This window comes from Sceloporus undulatus, chromosome 9 (genome assembly GCF_019175285.1).
Source record: "Sceloporus undulatus isolate JIND9_A2432 ecotype Alabama chromosome 9, SceUnd_v1.1, whole genome shotgun sequence".
Classification (NCBI taxonomy): Eukaryota; Metazoa; Chordata; class Lepidosauria; order Squamata; family Phrynosomatidae; genus Sceloporus; species Sceloporus undulatus.
The window spans coordinates 27,212,594-27,238,086 of record NC_056530.1 but is presented as its reverse complement, the minus strand read 5'-3'; the positions used below and the strand labels follow the sequence as shown (position 1 = coordinate 27,238,086).

General features: G+C 46.5%; 1 protein-coding gene and 1 long non-coding RNA gene across 5 annotated transcripts in view; one reads left to right on the top strand and one right to left on the bottom strand.

Moving 5' to 3' along the window:
* On the top strand, window positions 1-25,287 carry MAP4K2 (mitogen-activated protein kinase kinase kinase kinase 2). Its single transcript, XM_042439985.1, has 32 exons — window positions 1-180; window positions 5,679-5,736; window positions 8,059-8,149; window positions 8,428-8,492; window positions 9,261-9,316; window positions 10,545-10,592; window positions 10,876-10,918; window positions 11,367-11,439; window positions 11,655-11,786; window positions 12,299-12,361; window positions 12,774-12,855; window positions 13,452-13,559; window positions 13,770-13,848; window positions 14,041-14,099; window positions 14,922-14,965; window positions 15,537-15,575; window positions 15,738-15,774; window positions 15,894-16,065; window positions 16,429-16,532; window positions 16,713-16,754; window positions 17,133-17,217; window positions 17,348-17,427; window positions 18,216-18,276; window positions 18,728-18,851; window positions 19,478-19,536; window positions 19,822-19,925; window positions 20,036-20,207; window positions 20,391-20,459; window positions 20,567-20,653; window positions 21,345-21,415; window positions 22,387-22,442; window positions 22,712-25,287. Exons 1-32 carry the CDS (start codon window positions 85-87, stop codon window positions 22,797-22,799), a joined length of 2,547 nt encoding a protein of 848 aa, XP_042295919.1. The 5' UTR covers window positions 1-84; the 3' UTR covers window positions 22,800-25,287.
* The window catches only part of LOC121915624, a 23,016-nt gene continuing 1,603 nt past the window's right edge, over window positions 4,081-25,493 (bottom strand). For 3 of the 4 annotated variants that reach the window (XR_006100725.1, XR_006100724.1, XR_006100723.1), the window contains 4 exons: window positions 25,043-25,192; window positions 21,541-21,649; window positions 12,733-12,871; window positions 4,081-4,629 (listed from right to left, as the gene is read on the bottom strand). This is a non-coding gene — a long non-coding RNA (uncharacterized LOC121915624). Of the gene's footprint in view, window positions 4,630-12,732; window positions 12,872-21,540; window positions 21,650-25,042; window positions 25,193-25,284; window positions 25,488-25,493 lie in introns of those variants that run through there. The other variant, XR_006100726.1, reaches the window with a different exon arrangement.

The following is a 25,493-nucleotide window of genomic DNA, read 5'->3' as shown; positions in this document are numbered from 1 at the left end:
TCCGCCCCTGGAAGGCGGTGTCTTCCTCCCTGCCGCCCGCCCCTGGCTCTCGGTGGCGGTGGATCCCCGGTCGGTGGGGGGACCATGACCGCCCTGAGGGACGTCTCCCTCCAGGACCCCCGCCTCCGCTTCGAGCTGGTCCAGCGCATCGGCTCGGGCACTTATGGAGACGTCTACAAGGTGCGCGCAATGGACAGAGCGCCATGCGCAAAATTACGCACGGAGCGCGCTTGGAGAGGTCTGGGGGCACCCAGTTCCAGGGGCCCTGGGGGGCAGGCAGGGCAAGGCCCGGGGCTCTTAGGGAGCGGGATGAGAAGGGGGAGAGGGATCCCTCGAGAATGAGCCCCCCAAAGGCCCGAGGGGCCCTGGGGTTTGGGGAGGGACCGGGCTAAAGAGGGGGGGACTTTTTGGGGGTGGCTCCAAATGGAGGCCAGGATGTACTCTTGGGTTTGGAGACCAGGGCTAAGGAGGGGGACTTGGTCGTGGGGGTGCCAAAGGAAGGACAGGAGAAATCTGGGATTTGGAGACCAGGACTTTTGGGATGTGGTCCCAAAGGAAAGACAGAGGTGCTATAGGGTTTAGAGACCAGGACTAAGGAGAGGGGACCTTTGGGTGATGGTGGCTCTAAAGCAGTGGTTCCCAACCTTTGGGTCTCCATATGTTTTGGACTTCATCTCCCATAATGTCTTACTACTGGCTAAATTGGCTGGGGCCTCTGGGAGTTGAAATCCAAAACACCTGGAGGACTAAAGGTTGGGAACCACTGCTCTAAAGGAAGGCCAGGGAGAACTCAGGAATTTAGAGACCAAGACTTTTTGGTGGTCTCCCCGAAGGAAGGCCAGGAGGGGCTCTGGGATATAGAGTGAGCCCAGGGGTAAGAAGGGGAGACTTGATGATGGTGGTGGTGGTCCCCAAGGAAGGCCAGGAAAAGCTCTGGGACTGAGGCATCAGGACTTTTTGGTGATGATTCCGAATGAAGACCAGAGGGGCTCTGGGATGTAGAGATTATGACTAAGGAGGAAGGGGGGTGGGCTTTGGTGGTGGTGGTGGTGTCAAAGGAAGGCTAGGGGGACTTTCTGGTGGTGGTGCCAAAGGAAGGCCATGAGGGGCTTTGGGATTTAGAGAGAAGTGAGGAATAATTAGGGGAGTCTTTTTGCTGCTGGTGGTGATGGTGCCAAAAGAAGTCTAGGAAGGGCTCTAGGGTTTAGAGGGAGACCAGGACTAAAGAAGGGGGACTTCTCGGTGGTGGTCCTGGAGAAAAGCTGGGAAGGGTGCTGGGATTTAGAGAACCATCTCCTGAGTCAGATCCCCAAAGCATCCTCTAGCCCAGTGCTGCCGGCTCTGGCTGGCAGCGGTGGTCCAGCTCTCACTACAAATTCGAGGTGTCATAGTTTAGAATGGAAATGAACAGGGGGACTGATGATATGGCAGAGGAAGCTGGATCAGAGGCCCGAGGCATTTCTGTTGCATGCAAAGTATTATATGGCTTGCTAAGTATAGATGGGCAGCGTCTCTCTTTTTCTTTCTCTGCTCTGTTTTGTTGGCAGTGCTTTTGCCTGCATTGGTTTGGAGCCACTGACAACCACATTTTTCTTTTTCTGTCCCTCTTCGTTGGTCTCTCGATATGTGCCAGAGAGTTTTGGCACCAGTTGACCTGGCAGTGGCGTTCGTTTCTGTTGTGTTACTGTGATGTGAGCATTCGGCAGTGACTCTGGAAGACCAGGGTTCAAAGCCGCACTTGGCCATGGATCTTGGGCATGTCACACTTTCTCAGCCTCTGAGGAAAGCAAAGAGGTAACCCCCCTTCTGAGCAAATCTTGCCAAGAAAACCCTGTGATGGGTTTGCCATGCATTGAAATGATCTGAAGGCACCAGAATCACTACAGTTTAACAAGAAAATTAACCAGCTTGATCTGGGTTCTCCTGGCAAAAGTAGGGCTAAATTGCCTTTCCTAGAAGTCTCCAAAGGCCTATAGGTAGGTGTAGGAAAGAAATCCTGACTCAGGGATGCCAGTCATAGTAGACAATTGCAGGTTAGATGGTGTGAATAGCCTGACTCATTGACCCCCAGGAGAGACAGTTTGCCAAAGCCAGACTTTTGGCCACTTCTGGTTTTGTTTTCATAAGTTTCATTATTTGGGCTGCTTGTGCAGCCGCTGAAATAATCCCAAATGTACCCCTTGACCTGTCAAATCTGCTCCCCTGGAACAGGCAAAGGAGTAGACAAGAGAGGTATTAGTTTGCATGGAGGCCTCTGCTTCTGGGGCCCAGATTTGTTGGAGCAGGGAGAAAAATGGAAAAATCTGAATGGGGAGCACAGCTCCCCGCAACTCAGAGTCCTCCCAGAACCTCATAGCCAATTCTGCAGATGGGTTGGACTACAACTCCCAGGATCCCATAGCCAATTCTGCAGATGGGTTGGACTGCAGCTCCCAAGATCCCACAGTCAACTTTGCAAATGGACTATAGATCCTAGGATCCCATAGCAAATTCTGCAGCCAACTCCTAGGATCCCCAACCATTTCTATAGATGGATTGGATTGCAACTCCACGGACCCCTGTAACCAGCTGTGACTGCTGTGGGATTCTGGGGGTTGCAGTCCAAAACATCCACAGGGTCAATGGTTGGTTAGGGCTAGGATACAGATTTTTGGCCAAATCCATCCAACCCTTTGCCTGGGTTTTGCAGGAAATTTGCTATGATGGGATGTGTTTGGGGTTTGGATCCTGGACCAGAAAACATCACCTATCCTGGGCTAGCATTTTGGAGGAGCTGAACTAAAAGTGTGCATCCGTTCCTTTGGGGACTCAGCAGTCTAAAGAGCAAGCCTCACCATGTTTGGATCTGCTTTTTTCCAGCTGAAAGGCACTTTTCCAATTCAGGCCTTGCGTTTGTGGGGTCACTTGGGTCCCCTTCTGGTTGTCAGATCTGCCAGGGCTCACGTAGGGACAGCAGGGTGATGTCAAGGGCTTTCAGCGAGAACTTGCTTTGTCCTTTGTATTGCGAGGAGTTGTGGCCGAGAAACGATTCCTCCCCACCAGCCACCATCCAGAGAGCAAGTGCCAAGACCGTGTCAGTCATTCCAGCAATTTTTGCAAGCATTGGCGAAAACCTCTGGAAGAGACAGGAACAAAGTTGGCTCTTTACTTGGATGCTTCTGTGGAATTCTTTCCTTCATCTGTTAACAGGATAAAAAACTATAGGCCTTCATCGCTGCAATTTGAGATCCAGTTTGTTGGAAGAGGGCTGCATCCACACTGCAGAATGAATGCGGTTTGGCATCAGCTTTTTTAAGTGACACGGCTAAATGATATCAATTTCTGGGGTTTGATGTATTGTGAGATATTGAGCCTTCTCTGTCAGAGAGCTCTGGTGCCACAACAAACTACATATCCCACACTTCAGAATGCTGGTTGTTAATAATAATAATAATAATAATAATAATAGCAGCAAATTCTGGGAATTATTTTGCACTGAAGGGGATGTTTCCATGCAATACCAAGGTGTGTCTGTATTTGTGGCTCACTGGGCACTGGAGAAATGCCAGTCTTTCTGTTGCTTCTTCCTCCTCTTGTGGCCAAATTTAGGTTGTGGTTTGGACTCCCTTTGGAGATAGGATCGTCCCCCGCTGAAACCGGCATTGTTCGGATCTAGCGTGGCATTTCCTGAGATTCTTAAGACAAAGGATGGGTCAGAAAGCCAGACTCCTGGGTCCTGTTTGCAGCCCTGGGTTGCTTTGAGGGATGATGGGTTATGAGATTGGACTTGTGTGGATATTGCATCTATAGGACTATTTTTACTGACAGTAAGAGCTCAAAGATATAGCTGTGTTAGTCTGTAGACTCAGTCTGTAGAGGGATCTTGTAGCACCTTTTGAGACTCACTGAAAGAAAGATGTTGGCAGCATGAGCTTTCCTAGACTTTAGTCTACTTCCTCAGATGCATTTGACAGTAAGAGCTGTTTGACAGTTTCATTGGAGTGTTTTGGAGTCTTCTTCTTTGGAGATTTCTAAACAGAGGCTGGATTTGCCATGTGTCGGGGTGCTTGGATTGTGTATTCCTGCATGGCAGAAGTTAATTGAACTAGGTGGCATCGAGTCTCTTCCAAATCTGGGATTCTGTGGTCCCCAAAGGCACTCTGGATTCTCTTCTAGGAGAGCCGGCGAACTCAAATATGAGGCAGTTTAACTAGAAGGACTCCTCCAACGCAGCTTTGAGCTGCTGGGAAATTTGGTGGAGGCACTCTAGACATGCCCAGAGGTTCCTAGCACTACTAGTTTATATGTCCTGGGGCTGATCTGTGGAAAGTCAGGGTTCAAAGTGATGTTTTTGAGCCAGAGGTTAGATTAGCAGATCCGAAGTCTGCGGATACAGAGGGCCCGCTGGGAGATTATTTTATGCTGTACCAGAACAAGAACCAGTGGATTGAAATGAGAAGAAAAGAGATCCCACCTGAGCATTAAGAGAACTTTTAAAAACTGTACAAGCCTTGTTTGACAGTGGAATAGATTGCATTCAGGGGTGGCGGAGTTTCATTCAGAAGAGGTCTCTTTACACAGAGGTTGGGTGGGCATCTTTCAGGCGTACTTTAGCCGGGCATCCTTGCATAGCAAGGGGTTAGACTGGATCTGAATGAGAAAAGAGAATAGAATCAGGGAGTTCCACAGGCGATTGCATGAAATGCATACACAAACACACACAAATGCACACCCCACACCCTTTCGGCTAGCAGAGCCTGCTCCGCAAGGAGGGCAGGAAGTTGCCACATCCTCAGGCAGGATAAAGAGGAGAGAGGAATGGGGCTGGCCTTCCCCCTCCTCCCCAAACCAACCCCTCTGTCTGTGGCTTTGGTGAAAACAAACAGGCCAACTTTCCTAGGCCGGTTTCAAAACATGCAATTCTCTTTCCCCTCCTTGAGAACGAGAATGCATAAGGATGCTTTGGTCAAAGGGTGCTTTGGTCTAAGATGGGAATCATATCCTGAGATTTGCTTTCTCCTCCCTTGCCAAATTACATAGACATGCCAATTCCTCATCCACTAACAGCCCCATAGAGATCCCAGAACTGCACCTGAAATTCATTGCTGACGGTGGCCAACGTCTTAGGCTGTTAAGTAAAATAAATTAGAATGAAATGTAAGCTTTCCCCAGTATTTTATGCACATATTTCAGTTCAAATCTTTGGCGTTACGGCCACAGAAGGCGCGTGAAGAAGTCTTTGGTGACTTGGGTGGAGAATTTCCTGTGAATGACGTCTCAGGAAACACGCTGTTTGGAGCAAAATGACGCCTGTGACTTAATGCAGTGTGTGTTTACTACGGATGCTCTTGCACCAATGCTCCCTGCCATGGTTGTTATTGTTGTGATAGAGGCAGATAGTTCTGAATTCGGATTAGCCCTGCAAATTTTGCTGCCCGAGGCAAAGTGACAAATTGTTGCTGCAACACTCAAGTCAAGGTGCAGAGCATCCAATGGTAACCAAATAATTGTGTCCCATCAAAGGCACCTATACCTCTATACTGTGTCCCCAAACCTTGTTCTGTGATCCTCTTATTAATTTTATGTGGTTTAATGGATGTTAAAATGCCTCCCATGATATCGGATGGGGAGAAAACCCCATCCTGTTCCATCTTTCCATTGCTTTTATTCTCAATACGTTTATTTCTTCATCCCCGTAGGCCCGAGACACAGAGACCGGGGAACTGGCAGCCATTAAAATAGTGAAAATTGATCCAGGTAAGGCTTTGAGTCTCAGTCTCCGCTGCTCTTGGAGTTTCCAATTTCTGTATTTGGGAGAGAGGATATTGATTGATCAAAGATTGATTGAGCGATTGGTTGCATTTCTATGCCGGTGCCGCATAGTGGTTTGGGTTTCATGTACAAATATGAAATTTCCTTCAGGTTATGTGTATAAAGTGCATACGAAACAGGAATGAATTTCGTGTTCAGACCTCAGTCCCATCTCCAAGCTTACATACATTCAGCTCTGTGTCCATGGATTCTTTATCCGCGGATTCAAGCATCTGCGGCTTGAAAATATCCAAGAATTATATACATTCCAAAAAGCAAACCTTGATGTTGCCATTTTATATTAAGGATACCATTTTATTGCAGCCGTTCTGTATGGGACTTGAGCATCCATGGGGTTTGGTATCCATGGTGGGTCCTGGAACCACACTGACATGTATACCAAGGGCCCACTATATATGGAAATGTTCCAAACCCTGAAAAAATCCCAAATCTGAATTACTCCTGGTCCCAGATATTTCAGATAAGGAAGACTCAGTCTGTATTGTTATACTGCTGAGAGGCAGAAACCCGACTGCAGCCTGGTCTACCTTCAACCTGCCCTTTGGTATCCAAGATATTTTGCATGCAAAGCAAAGCATGCGCTTTTAGGTCAGATGCTTGCCTGCTCCTCGTTCCCTTGAGTCATTGTTTTTATTACTTGTCGGCCCAGTTTGCACATAGCCATAAGCTTGAGATTTGCTGTCCGTTCTGAATCATCATGCTACCAGAGCCGTCTAGGAATGTGGGAGGCTGCCAAACACTTTGTCAGATCATCTGGTTCACCTAAACCAGCGTTGCTAACTCTGGCTGGCAGCGATGCTCCAGCGTTGCAAACCAAATTCTATTCTAATGCACTGTGGATGTGTGTTTCCTCACCGTCCAACTTTTGCAACCATAGATAGAAACTGGAAATGCAATGACGTGGGCAGTCCCGTCTACTCTGGCAAAATAAAAGGTTGCACAAACAGTTATAATAGCTCAGAGGTTGCCTGAAGATAGTCCGTCAAGTTGCTAATCGCTTTAAAAATGTTCAAGCTATCCTCTCTTTTTATTTTGTGCCCTGGTGCCCAGTGGGCAATTGCCCAAGTTGTGTCAGTTGCACAACTGTGGGATCTAGCTTAACCGTGTTGGTGCATATTTTGTTGTTGTGTGACTTCAATTTAATTAATTTAATTTAATTAATCCTTCCCAGATTAATATTCCAACAAGCTCATATGTAATCAATCAACAACTGCCCTAACTGCCTTTTGCCTTGTATTTTAATAATTGTTTTAATAATTGTTCAATCATTTAATTGTATTTTATTGTGGATGGGAGAGTTAGGGAGGGTTTGGGATCTAATGGTAATAAGTGATTATTGTATTTTATGGAGGTTTTAGTGTTAGTAGCTTCAATCTTTTGGAGAAGCGAGGAATAATAGTAATAATAGTAATAGTAATAATAATAATAATAATAATAATAATAATAATTCCTTTCCTATTTATTTCCAACTTATGGTGACGTTAAGGCGAACCTATCATGGGTTTTCTGCAGCTGAGAGTGTGTGTCTCGCCCAAGATCGCACAATGGGTTTCTATGGCCAAGCGTAGATTTGAACCCCGGTCTCCAAACCCATACGCCAGTGCTCAAAATATGATGCCACACTGGTTGCTTGGCATATATTTGTTCTTCTTGTTCTATGCTTTCAAGTTGTTTCCGACGCATGGCAACCCTACGGCGAACCTATCATGGGTTTTCTTGGCCAGACTTGTTCAGAGGAGGTTTACCATCGCCATCCCATGAGGCTGAGAGCATGCACTAAAATTGTACAGGAATCGTGGCTTTAGCAGATGGGGACTCAAAGTGGCTCATCGCAATGATAACTCCAAGATGCAGATAGAAGCACACAGTGTCATGGTTTTGCAGTGCACTTTCAGGTTGCCTATTGACTTCTGTCGACCCCATACATTTTATAGGGTTTCATAGGGAGCACCGCTGCCAGCCAGAGTTAGCAACACTGACCTACATGGACCAGATGACCTGAAAAAAACATTCAGTAGCCTCTCACATTCCTAGACAGCTCCGAAATGATGCTTAGGAAAGGAATACTCAGAGGTGGTTTTGTCAATTTGTTGATGGTCCCCCATCCAAATATTAAGTCTGACCCTGCTTAGCATCCAAGATCAGGCAGGATCTGATGCCTTTAGGATAGTAATATAGCAATACCTTCGCTATAATTGCAAGTGTTCTCTGTTAAAATGCTGCTTTCTATGGTTTTGTTTCCCCCAGGGGATGACATTGGGTCTATCCAACAGGAAATCACCACTCTCAGGGACTGTCGCCATCCCAACGTCGTGGCGTATTTCGGCAGCTACCTCAGGTGAGGACTTGGCCCTTGGGGAAAGAGCCCCGGACCGGGACTTAGGAAGACACAGCCGGTCTCCGAACATAATAAGATAGTCCAAAATGTGACCCTGGAGCGCTTGAGTCACTTGCAAAGTGACCACTGGCCTTGTGGCTCACTGTTGCTTTAAAAGCTTGCAAAGCTGATTAGGTTTGGAAATGCCTTCTTAAGGGGAAGGAGTTGCAGCCCTTCATGGATGGATTTCTCCAGCCCAGCGAAAGTTTTTCTCTTTCTTTCTCCTGTGGCTTTATTAGGAATGACCGGCTGTGGATTTGCATGGAATATTGCGGAGGAGGTTCTTTGCAAGAGATCTACCACAGTGAGTTTCTCTCCATTTTGCAAAAGGGAGTTTGGTGTTTAGTTTCTTTGTGGGTTTTCTTGGGGCCATGCAGCCATGTTCTAGAAGAGTTTATTCCTGATGTTTCGCTTGTATCTGTGGCTTTGGCATCTTCGGAGAAGATTTCTATGAAATATCCAAAGAACCTAGAAAAAGCTATGGATGCCGGCCATGAAAGCCTTCAACTTTGCATTGGAGTTTGGTCTGCTTGAAGCTTCCTTTGGTTGTACCCATTGAACGGGTTGCCATTTGGAAAGTCTGGGAGGATTTTGGGGCCTCTCCTGAGGAAATTTTGGGGCGAAATGCACAAAGGATTGTGCAGAAAGGGCCAGTCTCAACTAGAATCTCAGCATGCCATGAAAGCAAACATTTGGTTTTGTGTGTGCAGAGGCTCACAGGTAACCAGCACTCCCTATCCGTGTGCGGCACCACTTTAAAAATAAGAAACCTTCCTGTTTGACCTGTTGCAATGCAGCAACAGTCTTTCTAGATATTTTTAACTTCCCCTTCAACTGTCCATGGATTGCATGCTTGGGGATGGGAGCCCATGGAAAGGAGATTTGAAAGAGGAACTTCGGTTTGCTCAACACAGCCTCCTGGGTCCATTTCACAGAAGCATAGAGTTGGAAGAGTTTCGTTCTGCTTTAATTTACATTGGAAGCTGCTTTTGAGTCCTGTTTGGAAGACAAGTGGTGGGATACAGATCCAATAAATAAAATATATCATAACATGCTGTCTTCTCATTTGCAGCGACCGGACCCCTCTCGGAAAAACAGATCGCATATGTCTGCAGGGAGACACTCCAGGTGAGTTTGAAGCTATGGTTAAGCATATGAACCAAGTGTGTTCATACCTGTGGTCCAGATGCCAATGGCATCTCCCTGTGTCCTACAGGTGGTAATAAAATCCGAGTTAAGCAGGTGTGCCTGGTACCTTGGTGCCCGTTCGTCATGCCCAGGGCAGAATTCATCCCGACTCTGGTTTATCGCTTTTAGGTCTGAAACAGTTATAACAATACAGGATTGGGAGTCTGGATTTTTTTTCAGAGCTAAATTTGGAACAGGTGCTTATTGGCAACATCATGGTTTCAACGTTAGAGTAAAGCTCTGGAGGAGCATCCACAGATTTTGTTATCCGCAGAGGTTCCTGGAACCAATCCCCAGCAGATACCAAGGGCCCATTGTAATATGGGAAAAAGGGTCTTCAGGTCACACGCAGAGTGATTTTGCCTCCTATTTGCTCACTAAGTACAATTAGCTTTTGGAAATGCAGGATTCAGAGGAGTGTTCCTGCAGGAGAGATACCCACGGACTTCATATTTCTCTTTGTCTCAGCGAAAACCTTTCTTTTCTTCACCACTTCCAAGCCTCGTGACTCTGCAGTGTCCCATACATTGGAAAGAGGAAATTCTGTTTTTTCCTCTGGTTGCTCTCTATGTTTCCTGTCTTCCTCTCTTCAAAACATCTATGGTCGAGGGATTGAGAGGCAAGCAGATGGAAAGGCAGGGAGCGTCAGTGGATCTGAAAGCTGACCTTACCAGAAAAGACGTCAACCTCCCTGGGATTTGGAGAATAAAACAGGACTCAGCAAAGGGTCGACTTGTGGCCCCAAGATTGTTTTGGGACCCTCAAGCCATCCAACCGGAGACGCGGGATATAAATAAGATTATATTATTACGTATTATTATTATTATTAAGGCTGAATTGCCTCTCCAAAAGGGCTGTTCTATACTACACAACCGCAATGCTTCAGGTCTGAAACGTTTGGATTTTGGAAGTTTAGTGTGTATAGTGTGTAGTATTAGTTAGGGTAGTGTGAATAAACCATAGATGTGGCAAGGTGCATTAGTCTAGGGGCCATTGGATTACCATGTATGCCACATCTATGCTACGCTGGCTTGCTGGGGATGATGGGAGTTTCAGTCCAGCTGGCCAGGGCTGCTGGGGCTTGCAACCTAGCAAGATCTAGAAAGTCAAGCCCTCTTCGTACTAGATGTAAGAGTAACATTTCTCTTCCTTGTTGCTTATTTCTCAGGGCCTCCATCATCTGCACACCAAAGGAAAAATGCATAGGGACATTAAGGTAAGACTTTGAAAGCAATCTATAATATTGTAATATTGTATTATAATATTGTATTACATCAACAACTTCATTTTGTGGTCCTTCTGGGTTGTATTTCCTGGAATAGGAAAGCCATGGCAGTGTCCAACTGCATTAATTCTGCAATGTAGATGAAAGCCTAAGAGAAGAAGGCGAGATGCATGATGGCTGAAGTGGAAAGAGAGTAGGAGACCTCCGTCTTTGCAAAAATAACCTTCTCCTCTTCCTCTTTTGATAGCCTTTTGTCTCTTTTCTTTCCTCCCAGGGGGCAAACATCCTGCTGACAACCAACGGCGATGTGAAACTCGGTCAGTTCCTTCTCTCGGCTTCCCTTCTCTGAAAAAAAACCTTTTCCTACCCTTGGAAGGGTCACTCGCTTCCAAATTTTCCCTTATTCAATGACTTTAGTGTGCATGCAAACTTGCACAGGTGAAGAACATAGAGGAGTTTCCCCTTCAACTTCTGGGTGGGACTATAAATCCCATTAGCCACAATGGCCAGGGCTGATGGAAGTGGTGGTCCAAAACCTCTGAAATACACCAGGCTGCAGAAATCTGGTATAGAGAGTATCCCGTGTCAAAATTGCAATCTTCTTTTTGGTTTTGTTGCACCAGTTTATGCAATCTTTGGTTTTCTTCCAAATAATAATAAAGAGGGGATTTCTTGGTGGTGCTTGTTAGCGGATGGATATATCTTCCCCCTCTTTTGCACAACCAGATACCAAAGATGATAATCCTCTTTCCTTCTTGTCCACAGCGGATTTCGGAGTCTCTGCTGAGCTGACAGCGTCGGTGGCCAAGCGGAAATCCTTCATTGGGACCCCATATTGGTAACTACATGGGGCTAGCTCTCTTCTTATATTGGCCTATAAGCCCCTGGATGGGAGTTGTTGTTGTGTGCCTTCGAGTCGTTTCTGACTTACGGTGAAATGGTCAAGTAGGACATCGGAGGTTTCTTTTGGGTCTGAGCAAGTCTATGCACCTGTTTGCTTTCCTTTGCCTTCTTCCCCTTTCCAAAATTCACACTTTCGTTGGTCTCCGGCAGGATGGCGCCGGAGGTGGCCGCGGTGGAGAAAAAAGGAGGCTACAACCATCTCTGTGACATTTGGGCATTGGGCATCACCGCCATAGAACTGGCCGAGCTCCAGCCGCCGCTTTTCGACCTTCATCCAATGAGGTGAGCAAGACGTAGACTCGAGAATTAAATCTATTCCTATCCTGCAACCCGTAGAAAAGGGCTGATCAGTTGCCACACTGGCCCTGTTATAAGGTGTATATGAAACTTAAATGAATTTAGACTTTTAAACTTGGGTCCTGTCTCCAAGATATATCATTATTTATATGCAAGTGCTCCAAAATTTGAAAAACATCCGAAATCCAAACCACTTCGGGTCCCGAGAGTTTTGGATAAGGGAGACTCAGCTTGCATTTTTGCATTGCTGTCCAGCTTCCAGTGCAAGCAGAAGCTTTAAAAGGATGCAAAGAGAGAAGAAAGACCTGCAATTGAATTGCATCTTCCTAACAAAGTGTCTAAACATTTCGCTACATAACAGCAGCTCAGCCCATGGTTTGTAAGGCGAGGGAAGCATTGCAAACACATGGCCTTTGTTAATTTCAACTTGTTTAAAGTATATGTGCAAAGCAGAGAGAGAGAAAACAGCTTGCATTCTCATTTTCCTTCCCATCCAGGGCCTTGATGTTGATGTCCAAAAGCAGCTTCCAGCCCCCCAAACTAAAAGATAAAGCGTCTTGGTGAGTAGAAGATAGAGGACACCATCTGATGGTCAATTCTTTGACTAAAATTTCTAGACTTATACATGAGTATATAATACACACGCACACACACACAATCGCCCCTCCATTCTCACAGACTTGAGATCCGCAGCCTTGAATATTCATGGAGGGGTGACCTCCATTACTTTCAATGGGGTGTGCCTCCACGGAGCACACCCCACATGCGCTTCGGGCATATGCCCCATTCAAGCCTATGGGGCTTGAATATCTGTGAGTCTCCGTTTTTGTGGGAAGAGGGTCTGGAAAGCAGAGGGCTGACTCTGTGTGTGTGTGTGTGTGTGTGTGTGTGTGTGTACACACAACAACAACAACAACAAGGAGTGTATTACCTGGTTTCTTGTGGATGCACAATCATTTCTTTTTCTTCCAGGTCTGCAGATTTCCAGCACTTCTTGAAGCTCGCCTTAACCAAGAACCCCAAGAAGCGTCCCGTTGCGGAAAAGCTCCTGCAGGTGACTCAAGGCTGGGCTGGAAGACCCCCATCCCACCAGGGTAGGGGGAAGGACAAAGTGTTTTGAGTTGCTTATTTAAAACGTTGGGTTATTTATCCCTTGGATACAAAAAAATCCATGGATGCTCAAGTCCCATTAAACACAACAGCGTTGTAAAACGGTGTCTGTTATATAAAATGGCAAAAAAACCAAAGTTTGCTTTTTGGAATGTATATTTTTCGGGGGGAACATTTTGAAGCTGTGACCGTTTGATTCCATGGATAAAAAAATCTATGGATATCTCTGCTGGGAAAGGCACTGGGGACTGTTTGAGTAGTGGATAGAAGGTCTTGTTTCTCTGGTTCTCTCTTCTTTGCGCAAGGGCTTGCGAGAAGCTATGACACCCCCCTGACCATAGCGAGCTGTCATTTTCCATTTTTCACAAGGCTCCAAAGCTATAAAGCGCTAGGGAAAAGTATTCTGGGAAAATGATATACGGAGTTGCTGAACCTGGTTGCCCATGGGCAGCTAGGAACCGTGGGGTCGGCAAGTATGTTGGCACTGGGCTTGGAGGGAACCGTCCACTTTACCCATCCTATCATGCCCATGTCTTCCAGCATCCTTTTGTTTGCCAGCCCTTGGCCCGCACACTAGCCATTGAGCTGCTGGATAAAGCCACAAACCCTGACCTGGCGGCTGCCACCCTGGACGATGGCGATTTTGAGGTACGGTGGAGCCTTGGTATCCTTCGGGGTTTGGTTCCAGAATTGCCCGTGGATACCCAAAATCCGTGGACGCTCAAGTCCCTTTATATCCAACGCTGTAGCAAAACTGTGCTTTGTTTTTCTAATAGCATAGCTGCTGGTTCTTCATTTCAGGTCATTCTTGCATGTGTTTCTGTTTTAAAGAAATGCCGTTTGCTTGTTTCCATCCAGGCATATGAAGTTTTCCCTGACAAAATCCGTTCGCACAGGCAGCATGGGCAAGTCGAAGGCACCCTTGCAGAGATCCAACGTGAGTTGTGGGTCTTAACGTTTCCTCCAGATCCAACCCAAAACCTCACACCGAACCCCCGCATATTTTAAATTCTCCCAAGGCACCTTCCAGAAAAAGTGGATGGCTGTCCTAGGAGAGGAGGGTTTGGGTCAGAGGTAGTTGGGAACTTGCTTTTGACCTAATCTGGGTTTCTTTTAATGCCTTTATTAGTTAATCAGGTGAAATTTGGTCCACCACTCAGGAAAGAAACGGAACCATGGTGCAGTTTGGTAAGTTGCGTGTGTATGTGTATATATCTGTTGTTGTGTGCCTTCAAGTCGTTTCCGATATATGGCGACCCTAAGGCAAATCTATCATAGGGTTTTCTCGGCAAGATTTGCTCAGAGGAGGTTTGTCATTGCCTTTCCCTGAGGTTGAGAGAATGTGACATGCATAAGGTTCTCATGGCCGAGCCGGGAATCGAACCCTGGTCTCCGGAGTTGTCCAGCACTCATGACTCTCAAATTATAGGATGCACAATATATGGGTGCAGATTGGATGAGTTGCCTGGCTCAGGTTGGGGGAAGAAAAGTCTTTGGAGTGGTCACAAAGAAGCATTAATGCACATCTTTTTGCTTCTGGGATTTCAGCGACCATGTGTTTCCGCTATCGCTTTACTTGTGCAATTGCACGTGGTAATCATTCATGTAATTGCTTGCCATTTTAACTTTATCTTTGGGAAGCCTTAAATGTGCTTCAGTGTCTCTTTAATGCCAAAGTTAGCTCATGTGTAATAAACTCCATAGAGAAAAGGCTGTTTCCAGCCTCTGTCTTTGGCTGCATCGTAATAACGACAATACGTTTGTGTACATTGAACTTTCGGAAAGCAAAGATGTCACTATCTCAGCCACCTATGTGGACAATCTTTGGGATATTTCAGATTTTGGAATGATGGATAAGGAAGACTAAAAAAATTAGAGATTTAGTAGCTGGAGCTTTGAATTCAAATCTGCGTGTAGCCAAGAGACAGAAAAGGGGGGGGGGAGGGAGATGACTTTTCCAAGCACTAGTTCTACCCATGATGTTAATGGTATGTTTTGTTTGCTTTGCAGAAGGAGGAAGAAGAAGAGAACTGGATGCTTTCAGGAGATGGAGAGTAAGGAATTGGTAGTGGCTGGAAAAATGGCTCAGGAAGGGGCAGCTCCTCATTTTATCACCGTTGTTGTCATTGCGTACCTTTAATTCGCTTCCGACTTATGGCAAACCAATGTGGAGGAGCAGTTTGACTGTTGGACTACGACCCTGAGACCAGGGTTTGAATCCCCGCTTGTGGGTGATCTTGGGCCTCAGAGGGCAGCAAGGGTAAACCTCCTCTGAATTAACTTGCCAAGAAAACCCTTAGTGTGGCCATAAGTCAGAAACAACTTGGAGGCAAAACAATGCAACACAAGGCAACCCTATCGCGGGGTTTTCATGGCAAGCTTTGTTCAGAGGGGGCTTGCCATTGCCTCTCTCTGAGGCTGAGAGAGTGTAATGTGCGCATGGTCACCCATGATCGAATGAGGAATCGAACCCTGGTTTCCGGAGTCATAATCCAATGCTCAAACCATACAGAAAATCAAAGTTAAAAACAGTTGTGAACCATCTTTAATGCTTGGAGAGGTTTGCGGAGCAGGAGACCTGAGGACATGAGTGCCAATTGTTGCTGTTTCTCCCAACCTTTTCAGGAGCCTCCTTCAGTCAGTGGAAGAAGCCCTGGAAGAAAGGTAACCTAAGTGCTGGGTCTTCTGCACATGCTCAAGGGAACCCTGTCCTTGGATGTTCACTTTGCGCCATAGCGCAGGGCAATACAGGGAGGGCTACATCTTTGAATTGGTCGCAGTTTGTTAGCTTGCTGATTTTCGTGTCCAACTCTTGTTCTTCTGCAGGAGCCTCACAATTCGCCCAGCCCGCCCCACTGAACAGGTACACCTCTGTCTCTCCAACTTAGTCCTTCCATCCATCCTTCCTTGCATCCTTCCAGCTCCCAACTCTGACTGCTCCATTCGTCTCTAATGAATGGCATCTTCTGGTCTTTTACACAGCCTCGGGAAGAGGAGCAGTCCAGCAATCCTGGGGAGAGCGACTTGGACACCATCAGAAGGGGTCCTTTCTGGGATTTTCTCAACCTGGAGCTGGCCTACAAGGCTCCCTGGGAGCATGAGGAAAACACTGAGCTCTCGGAGTCTGAGCATCCTAGGAACCAGACCTTACCAGGTAATGACGGGAAGATGGACGAAGAGGAGGACATTTTGTGGTTAGCATGGAGCTCTGAATAGTCTTTGCCTTGGAAGGTGGTGGACCCTCCATGTTTGGTGGTCTTTCTGCAGAGTATTGAGTGGTTTGGATGTTCGAATCCCCATTCAGCCATTACATTTTTATTCTTCAAGTTTTAGTGATCCACCCTGGGTCCCCACTCCAGGAGAAAGCCGCATATAAATGAAATAAATACTTTTGCTGGTTCATCTCATGAAAAGGGCAATGTGTTTGGAAAGATTTGCAAGAGGTGGCACCCAAGAAGAATGCCCCAGTTTCTGACTCCTGTTTTTGGATGGTGTTTCTGTTTTTCTGGGATCATAGGCAATACAGGGCTGAGCGACAACTCAGGAACCGGTTCCTCCAAACCTGCAGACTCCCTTCTTTCCACCGAATGGGCCACGATGAAGAAGAAAGAAGAGGCTATGGTAAGTTTTTTATGGGGGAGAAGACCCTATATTTATGATCTCGGAGACCTGCGGTCAGAAGTAGAAACTGAGTCGAGTTGGACTTGGGAAACAAGTAACCGGGGTTGCATCCACACTGCAGAAATAATCTGTAGTTAATTCACTTATATCTCCTCTTTATGTCTCCTCTTGTTCCCACAGAGGCTGCTTTGTCACGGTTTGCCCCCAACGCCAAAAGTCCACGTAAGTCCCATGTGCTTCGCTGTTGTTCAGGATCCCTTGTGTATCCCGGGTGCAAAATTTCTTCTGCGAAGGGCAAAATTGGGTGGTTATGGATGGAGCTGAGTGACAGTCAGATAATCATACCATAGAATGATCAATTCCACTTTTAACAATGGCATCTGCGTCTTGTGGGATCCTGGGATTTGCTGTTCAACCTCTTGGCTTAGAATCCCAAATGCCCCTTCCTAGACTACAAATCCCAGCATCCCATTGAATGTTAGAAGAGAATCAGAGGGATATAACGGTGCTTTGTGAAAAGGCACCCCAAAGCAGTGAAGGCGCACAGAAGTCTTCAGTCCCATTAAACGTTTTGCAAAGGTCTTCTTCTCCCTTTGCCAGATGGGAGCCTGTTTCTCCAAAGTCTTCAACGGTTGCCCACTGAAAATCAATTCGGCCACCACTTGGATCCATCCCGAAACAAGAGGTAAAATCCACCCTGTATCCCTTTTGAATAATTTTGGTAACTGATTTTGATTTTGGTCACAGATGGTTATAAAGATGGTGCCGGTTGTTCAGCCTGCGCTTAGATATTTTTTTCCATTTCTTCCTTGCAGATTTGTATTTGGTGGTGGGAGCGGAAGAAGGCATTTACACGCTCAATCTCCATGAACTCCATGAGGATACGATGGAGAAGGTGAGTTTTCCACCTGCCCACCTGGCAAAGAGGGAAGGTCAGAGGGTTTAATATGGAAGAGAGCCATATTAAAGAGGGACAATGGGCAATCGAGTACAACATGAAATCTAGAATCGTTGTGTGAGGTTTTTGTTCCGTGCCTTCAAGACATTTCAGAAAAACATGCACATCCCTATTATTATTATTTTCTTATATCCCACCTTTATCCTAATATAGGGACTCAACATGAATGTGTCCAACATGAATCCCAGCCAAACGGCATTAGTTTCTGCAGCCACAATGCAGCAATCTTGGTCTCAATCTCCATGTAGACAAGTCCTAAATCTTTTAGGGCTTTTGGACTCCCGGTTTGCTTTATCTTCCATCCTTGTTCTTAAATAATATGGCTGGAATGACGAAAGCTTTGGATAAAAGGCTTTCTTCATCTTCTTTTTGTTACCTAGGAGAACTCTGAGCTGAGATCAGCTCAACCAATTCCCGTCCTCTGAATCCATTAGTTTTAAGTATAATGTCTTTTTGCTGCCGGCTCCAGTTTGGTGGATCTCAAGGTTCCAGTAAATATACCAAGCAGACCCCAGAAGCCCTGTGTTAATCTTCATTATCGTTATTTTTTTACGAGTGTTATCCTCTCTAAAAATAAAAAACCCGTATAATTTTTATGAGGTTTGTCATATTGAACTCCAAGCCCCTTTAAAAAAGTGTCCCTGTTCTGTTTCATGATGCAATGAAAATCCAAAGTCATCCTCCAAGTACCAGTAAAAGCCTTTTGTTTCTCCTTTCCCTCCCAGCTCCTTCCACACAGGTGTGCTTGGCTCTACTGTATGAATAATGTACTACTGACTTTAGCTGGTAAGTAACTACCTGCAGAAATATTATACCTGGAAAAATTAAAAAATAAAGCTCCCCAGTGATCCAGAGGATCAATTTATTGGGGCTCAATAAATTGGAATTACAGGAGCACTGGGTTTAAATCTGATTGAAAGCCCCAAAAAGATTAGATCTGGCAATTTCAAATTCTATCCTAGGTCCCTTTGCATCTTGCAAAAAACCAAAATACTTCCATTTGCCAGCATGGTCCCTCTCAAAAGGATGACAAGAAGGGATGTTACATTAGTTTGTGTTGCCATTTTGAGAGGGGCTGTATACTCTCCAGCATTTTTATACTCCCTAATATATGGGAATCCCGGCTTGGCCATGGAAATTCATGGGGCAAGTCGCACACTCTCAGCCTCAGGATGTATCCAAATGTCTTGCCTCTCGTTCAACAACTCATTCAAGTTTCCTCTCTTCTGCTCCGCAGGGAAGTCATCCCAGATCTCCTCTCACAACCTCCTGGGGCTCTTTGAACAGCGACGCCAGCTTCAGAAGCGGCAAGTCCCCCTTTCCCTTGCCACCAACCGGCTGACAGAGCGCATCATCCCCAGGTGGGCAGAGGTGATGGGGAGCAAGGACTGGGGGGTCCCCATGGGAGAAGGATGCAGGGTAAGGAGACAAGAGAAGGAGGACAGAATATAGATTGAAAACTGCAATGCCCAACCCAGTGTCCTCCAGATGTGTGGGAGTGCAACTCCTATCATCCCCAGACAGCTAGTGATCGATGGATTAAGGAGATTCATTCATTGAATGTACCACCCCTGTTGTCTCCATTCAACCCACTGTTGCTGAATTGGAGTTTGTGGAGTTATGGCTATGGTCCAAGACACACTGCAGAAATAATCCAGTTTGAGACTGTTTGAATTGCCCTGGCTCAATGCTAAGGATTGCTAGGAATTGCAGTTTTGCAAGACCTTTAGTTTTCTTTGGTGCAAAAACAAACTATCATTCTTCCATAGCATTGAGCTGTGGCAGTTAAAGGGGTGGCAAACTGGATTGTTTCTGCAGTGCAGATGCAGCCAAATGGAAACGACAGTCCCCAGGATTCCCTTGCACTGAGCCAGGGCAGTTAAAGCGGTCTCAAAAATTTTGGACCTGTGTTGCATTTTGGCTTCTAAACTGGTGCACAATGTCTTGCTTTACCCTGAAGCTAAAACTAAGTCCTTTCTTTTGGCAGGAAATTTGCATTGTCAGCCAAGATTGCGGACACCAAAGGATGCTTGAAATGCCGCGTAGGTGAGTCTCTGATTTGTTGCATTTCCTGCTAGAAAACAGTTACCTTTTTGCATGGTGCTGAGACACCTTTGCTTTGTGATGGTTTCAGTGTACACAAACTTTGTTCCATGGATAGAATTATTAAAAACACAGTGGGTCCTTGGTATCCACTAGGGTTTGGTTGCAGGACTGTGCTGTGGATACCAAAATCTGTGCATGCTCAAGTCCCCTTAAACCAAAAGTCATTTGGTTTAAACCAGGACAGTGGCCCAAGCCCAAATCTATCCTTTGTCTCTTGCATTTCAGTCCGAAATCCGTACTCCGGGAGTACCTTTCTCTGTGCCGCGTTGCCCTCCAGCCTGGCGCTGCTGCAGTGGTACGAGCCTTTGCAGAAGTTTATGCTACTGAAGGTATGTGTATTACTATCTGGGGTAGCTCCGGGTTTGAGATGTTCCAGGCAGCTGAGAAAGCAGGCTTGTGCACATGCATGCTCTTTAATTTTCTTTTTTCCCCTTCCCAGCATGTCTCTGTGGTGCTGCCCGATCCTCTGACTTTGTTTGAGCTGTTGGTGGTGGAGACGGAGGAATACCCGCAGGTGTGCTTGGGGGTCACTGGCAGCGATCAGCCGGGCACAGAGCTCCATTTCAGCATCCTTTCGCTCAGCACCGGACTCAGCACCTCAATCCCTTCTGGTAGGCCGTTTGTTGGGGATGCTTTGATTCTGTGTTCCTGCCTGTCAAAATGGGGTTGGACTGGATGGCCCTTGGGGTCTCTTCCAACTTTATGGTTCTATGATTCTCATTGAATGGCGCATCCAGGCTCCTCTGTGTTGCATGTCCGCATTGTGCATTGCCTCTCTTGCTTTCTTTTTGCAGGCCGGCCTCTTGTTTTGGCCAGCCACGTCACTCAGATGGACCGAGACACTGTCCTCGTGTGCTTCGAGCGTAAGTCGCTTCGCCATTTTGACCTTTTCCTCCTCTTTTTCCCACCTTGCCCCTTGAATTGTCTCTTTGTCCCCTTGGCCAGAGCTCTTCTTCTGTTGTCTCCGCAGGTTGCGTCAGGGTGGTCAACCTCCGAGGAGTCCCTCAAGGACCACTTGCTCCCGAACTCACCTTCAACTTCCCTATCGAGACCATTGGTATGTGGCACCATATCCACATGGCTTTCTTACTACACATCATCATCATCATTGTTGTCAACATTGCCTGCATCTATACTAAAGAAATAATCCAGTTTGACCCCACATTAACTGCCATGGCTCAGTGCTATGGGATTCTAGGATGTATAGTTTGTTGTGGCACCAGGGAACTTTGTTTTGAGCATTGGACCATGACTCTAGAGACCAGGGTTTGATTCCCGGCTCAGCCATGGAACCCACACTCTTTCAGCCTCAGAGGATGGCCATGACAAACCCCCTCTGAAAAAGCTTGCGTACAATAGATTTACCTTAGGGCCACCATAAGTCAGAAATAACTTGAAGGCACACAGCAACAAACAACAAGTGGCACCAGAGCTCTCTGACAGAGAAGGCTAAATCTCTCCAAAACTACAGATCCCAGAATTCCATAGCACGGAGCCACGGCAGTCTAAGCGGTGTTGCAGCTTCTTTTCCACTGGATCCAATGTTTCAAAATATGTGTCAATTCCAAAAAAGCAAACATTTATTTTACCATTTTATATAAGGGGCACCATTTTGCTACGCCACTGGATTTAATGGGACTTGAGCATCCACGGATTTAGGGGGGATCCTGGAACCAAACCCTAACAGATACCAAGGGCCCAATGTAGTGCTAAAAATCACTGCCTCTTCTCTCTTTGCTCTACTGCAGTGTGCCTTCAAGACAGTGTCTTAGCCTTCTGGAAACACGGCATGCAAGGCAGAAGCCTTGAATCCAATAAGGTGAGTAAAGTTGGTCCCCAGGACAGTGGGTGTTATTAAAATACAAGCATAAAGGAGTTGGAAGAGACCCCAAGGGGCCATCCAGTCCAACCCTATACCATGCAGGAATACACGGTTCAAGGTACCTGTGACATATTTCCATCAAGCCTCTGTTTAATAACTTCCAAAGAAAGAGACTCCATCACTCCCCAAGGCAGAATATTCCACTGTCGGAACAGCTCTCAACATCAGGACCTGTGAGAAATATTGTAGGAGAAAATGTTAGTCAAATGCAATTGTTATTGTGTTGTTGTGTGCCTTCGAGTCGACTTATAATGATCCTCTCTTAGGGTCTTCTTGACAAGGTTTGCTATGGACTTCCTCTAAGGCTGAGAGAGTGCAATGTGCCCAAAGCCACCCATTGGTTTCCATTGCTGAGCAAGGGTTTGAACCCCGGTCCTTTGCAGTCCTAGTCCAGTGCTCAACCATGACTCCACACTAGATCCTGTGTGTTATTTTGACTGTGGCTTTTTCTGGGCATCTGTAGGACGGCTTGAGTGTTGGACTATGACTCTGGAGAGCAGGGTTCGAATCCCCACTTGGCCATGGGAACCCATTGGGTGGTCTTGGGCAAGTCACACTCTCTCAACCTCAGAGGAAGGCAAAGGCAAACCTTCTCTGAACAAATCTTGTCTTCAAGTCACCTGTTGACTTATGGCGACTCCATGAATTTCAAGGAGTCTTCAGAGTTGGTTTTGTCAGTTCATTCCTATGAAATAGCCCGCAGCACCTGGTATTCCCTGGTGGCCTCCCATACAAGTGCTAACCAGATCTGACCCTGCTTAGGTTCTAATATCAGGTGAAATCTGATGCCTTTAAGTCTGGCTTCGCCTTAGGAGCACCTTAAGTTGAAAACGAAGGCACGCAACAATTGCTTTATTGTTCTTAACTATGTGTATAGTGTGCTGAGATGTGGTTTTGTTCCACAACAGGTAACGCAAGAGGTAACAGATGAGTCCAGAGTTTTCCGGGTCTTAGGCGCTCATAGGTGAGTCTTTCAGCAAGTGGGGAAAGTATTATTATTATTATTATTATTTGCTGCATCCACATTGCAGAAATAATCCAGTTTGATGCCTCTTTAACTGGGGCAACTGGAAGGTATGATATAGCACTATGTTCCACTTCAGCTGCCCTGACTACCTCTGATAGGCTGCACGTATCTGGTCATTGCTTTAGGAGAAGTGCAACCATGCCCAGCGCTTTCCACATCCCTTGTGCCACTCAGCCTTTCTATCACCTCTTTCCTCCTCCTTCCAGAGACATCATCCTCGAAAGCACGCCCACGGATAACCCCACGGCACACAGCAACCTCTACATCCTAACAGGCCACGAGAGCAGCTACTGAGTGCCATCTTCCAAAGATGCCCGCATGCCCAGAGGTGCCCAACTTCGGGGTGGACCATTGCTACAGAGGACAGGTTCGCTGGCTGTAATCCATGCCCGCCATTTACTGAGCAAGCCTCGCCGAAGCAGGAGTGCCCATGGAGTCCCTTCTGCCGATGCCACGAGGACTGGGCAAGAAAACTCTGGATGCCATCTTCACCCCTTATTCTAGTCTTCCCGAGATTTTGCTGGACCCCAGAAATATGGGGAGGGACTCTCTTCCTCATCTTTGATTTTTGGGGAGGCCATCATCTCCTGAGATATTTGTTCTTGCAATAATTTGGCCGATCATGGGAGACGTTGCTGTCTTCCCCGGCTGATGCCTTAGCCCTGCTTGGATGCTTTCCCTTCTCCTCTCCTGTTTTAAACCTTTAATATCCCTATGGTGATGCCGTGCGTGGGCACAATGACCGGGCATGGCTGCCAGCGGGCAGACAATCGGTGGTCAGGGTGCCAAAGCGTGTTTCCCCTTCCTTTGCACTTGAGCTTTAATTTAAGGAAAATTCTTTCAGGGCACTTTGAGATTCAGGCATGTCCCTCTTGCCACCCCGAAATAGTCTTAGGGTGGTAAGGGGAGGAAAAAAGGAACAGAGTTTTATTTTGTGACTGGACAAGTGAGTAGAGAAAATAGGTCATGCCCCAGATGGGCAGAAATGGGTGAGTGTAAAGTGTGTGTATATTGTGTGTGTGTGGGGCACGGTGTGGACGCTTGCTGAATGACCAGGTAGGGAGGAAATACATGCAGAGGAATGGTGGGCACAGACTGGCAGGCAATGCAAATGGGTAGCATGGTGCCTGAACCCATCACTCCTTGGCCCTTGTGTGTGTGTTGTGTGTGTTTGTGTCCCAGCAAGCTCCTTCTGCACACTCCAAAGTCTTTCCTCGGATTGAAAAATGAATATACCCATCCCCAATGTCTCTTTCTGTACGTGATTTTTGCCTTAAAACGAAAGGCAGGACTTTCCTGCAAAGTGTTTTGTCCCAAGCCTGTCTTTTGAAACCAGAGATTTGCTTGAGGTCACTTTTGAGTTTTGGGTTTGGAGAGATCTAGTGCAGCTTTCAAAGGATTTTGGGAGCCGAATTCTGTCCTGTAGACATTACCCATTCCTCCCATACAGCACCCCAAGTTCAAGAAACCAAACGCAAACGTATACTTCTCCAGTGAATCCTAAACTTTGGTCCTCCATGTGTTTTGGATTTCAACTCCCAGAACAAGAGTCAGGAATTTGTCTGGGAGCTGAAAGCCAAAACATCTGGAGGACCACGGTTTGGGAACCACTGCGGACGTCGCACCAATTCCCCCAAACTCTTCCATCCATCCCTTTATGTGTATCCTGCCTTTTTCAAGACTGAGACTGAGATTTGGCAAGCGCAGTGATGGAGATTTTTATTTCACTGTTTGGATTGCAGGAAGGATTAACCCTCCATGTGCAAATACTAATTCTGCAAGTAAACCTTGCAGTCTAATTCTGCTCAGATGTTTCTTTCAGAGGCAAAACCCGGCACATATCAAACTCTATGGACCTTAGTGACCGCATCACATTTGTCCCCCTTGCTAGCATCTGGTTGCAAATTTGTGGCGCATGGAGAGCTGGCGTAGTGGTGTGAGCGTTGGACGAAGACTCTGGAGACCAAGGTTCGAGTCCTTGCTCAGCCATGTAAACGCACTGGGTTGCCTTGGGTAAGTCACATTATTTCACTCTCGGAGGATGGCAATGGCAAACCCCCTTGGCAAGAAGCTTGCCAAGAAAACCCTTAGGGTTGCCAAGGCGCACAACAACAGTAGCAACGTAATTTCCGAACCGGGAAAATGCGTTGCGCAAATGTGTGCATCCGAGTAAGAGACTGAACAAATGTGGCTGCTACTTAACATATCACACAACAATTGGCGGTGCACACCTGCCATCGCTGCGGGCCCTTGTGTGCGGTAGTGCATATTAAAGTATTGTAACATATTACGGTATTATAATACAATTTAATGTATTATATATATACACACACACAACAGCCATTGGTGGCGCACACCTGCCGCCACTGCGGTCCCTTGGTTGAACGGCTTGTGTGCGATGGTGCATTTTGTGTGTTTGTCCAGCCGCAAGCGGAGTCTGTACTGATCACTCCAAATGTCTGAGACTTTTGGGTGGGTGATTATTACTTTTCCTTTATCGAAAGAAGAGTAATATAGTACTTGGAGACGCTTCTTACCTGCCTTTGGAGCTCCGTCGAAATCTCCTCCGTCGGCGCCAACCGCGATCCCCCTTAACTTCAGATGCCAAGACCTCTTTCCTTTCACCAAAGGCTGCTAATAATTTCTCTGTGGTTTTTTTAATGGCTCAAGCTGGAAATGTTATTGTCCTGAGGGAAAAAACAGAAACAAAAATACAAACTTGAAGAGAGAAAAATGGGGTATTTAACAAGGAAACGGATATTAAATAGTGGTATTTTACTTCTCCAGTGGAATGCATCAGACTCTTTTTGCTTCGCGAATCAATTTGGGGCTTCGTTGGAAGGTCTGGCCCCTGCAAACCCCTTCCAGTATTATATCTCCCATGTTGCTGCAAGGATGCTCCTCAGACTGCAAATGCTAGCAGTCTGGCCAGCATATTTAGCAATGAAGGATGTTGAGGGTTGTCCTCTGACTGCAAATCCCAGCAGC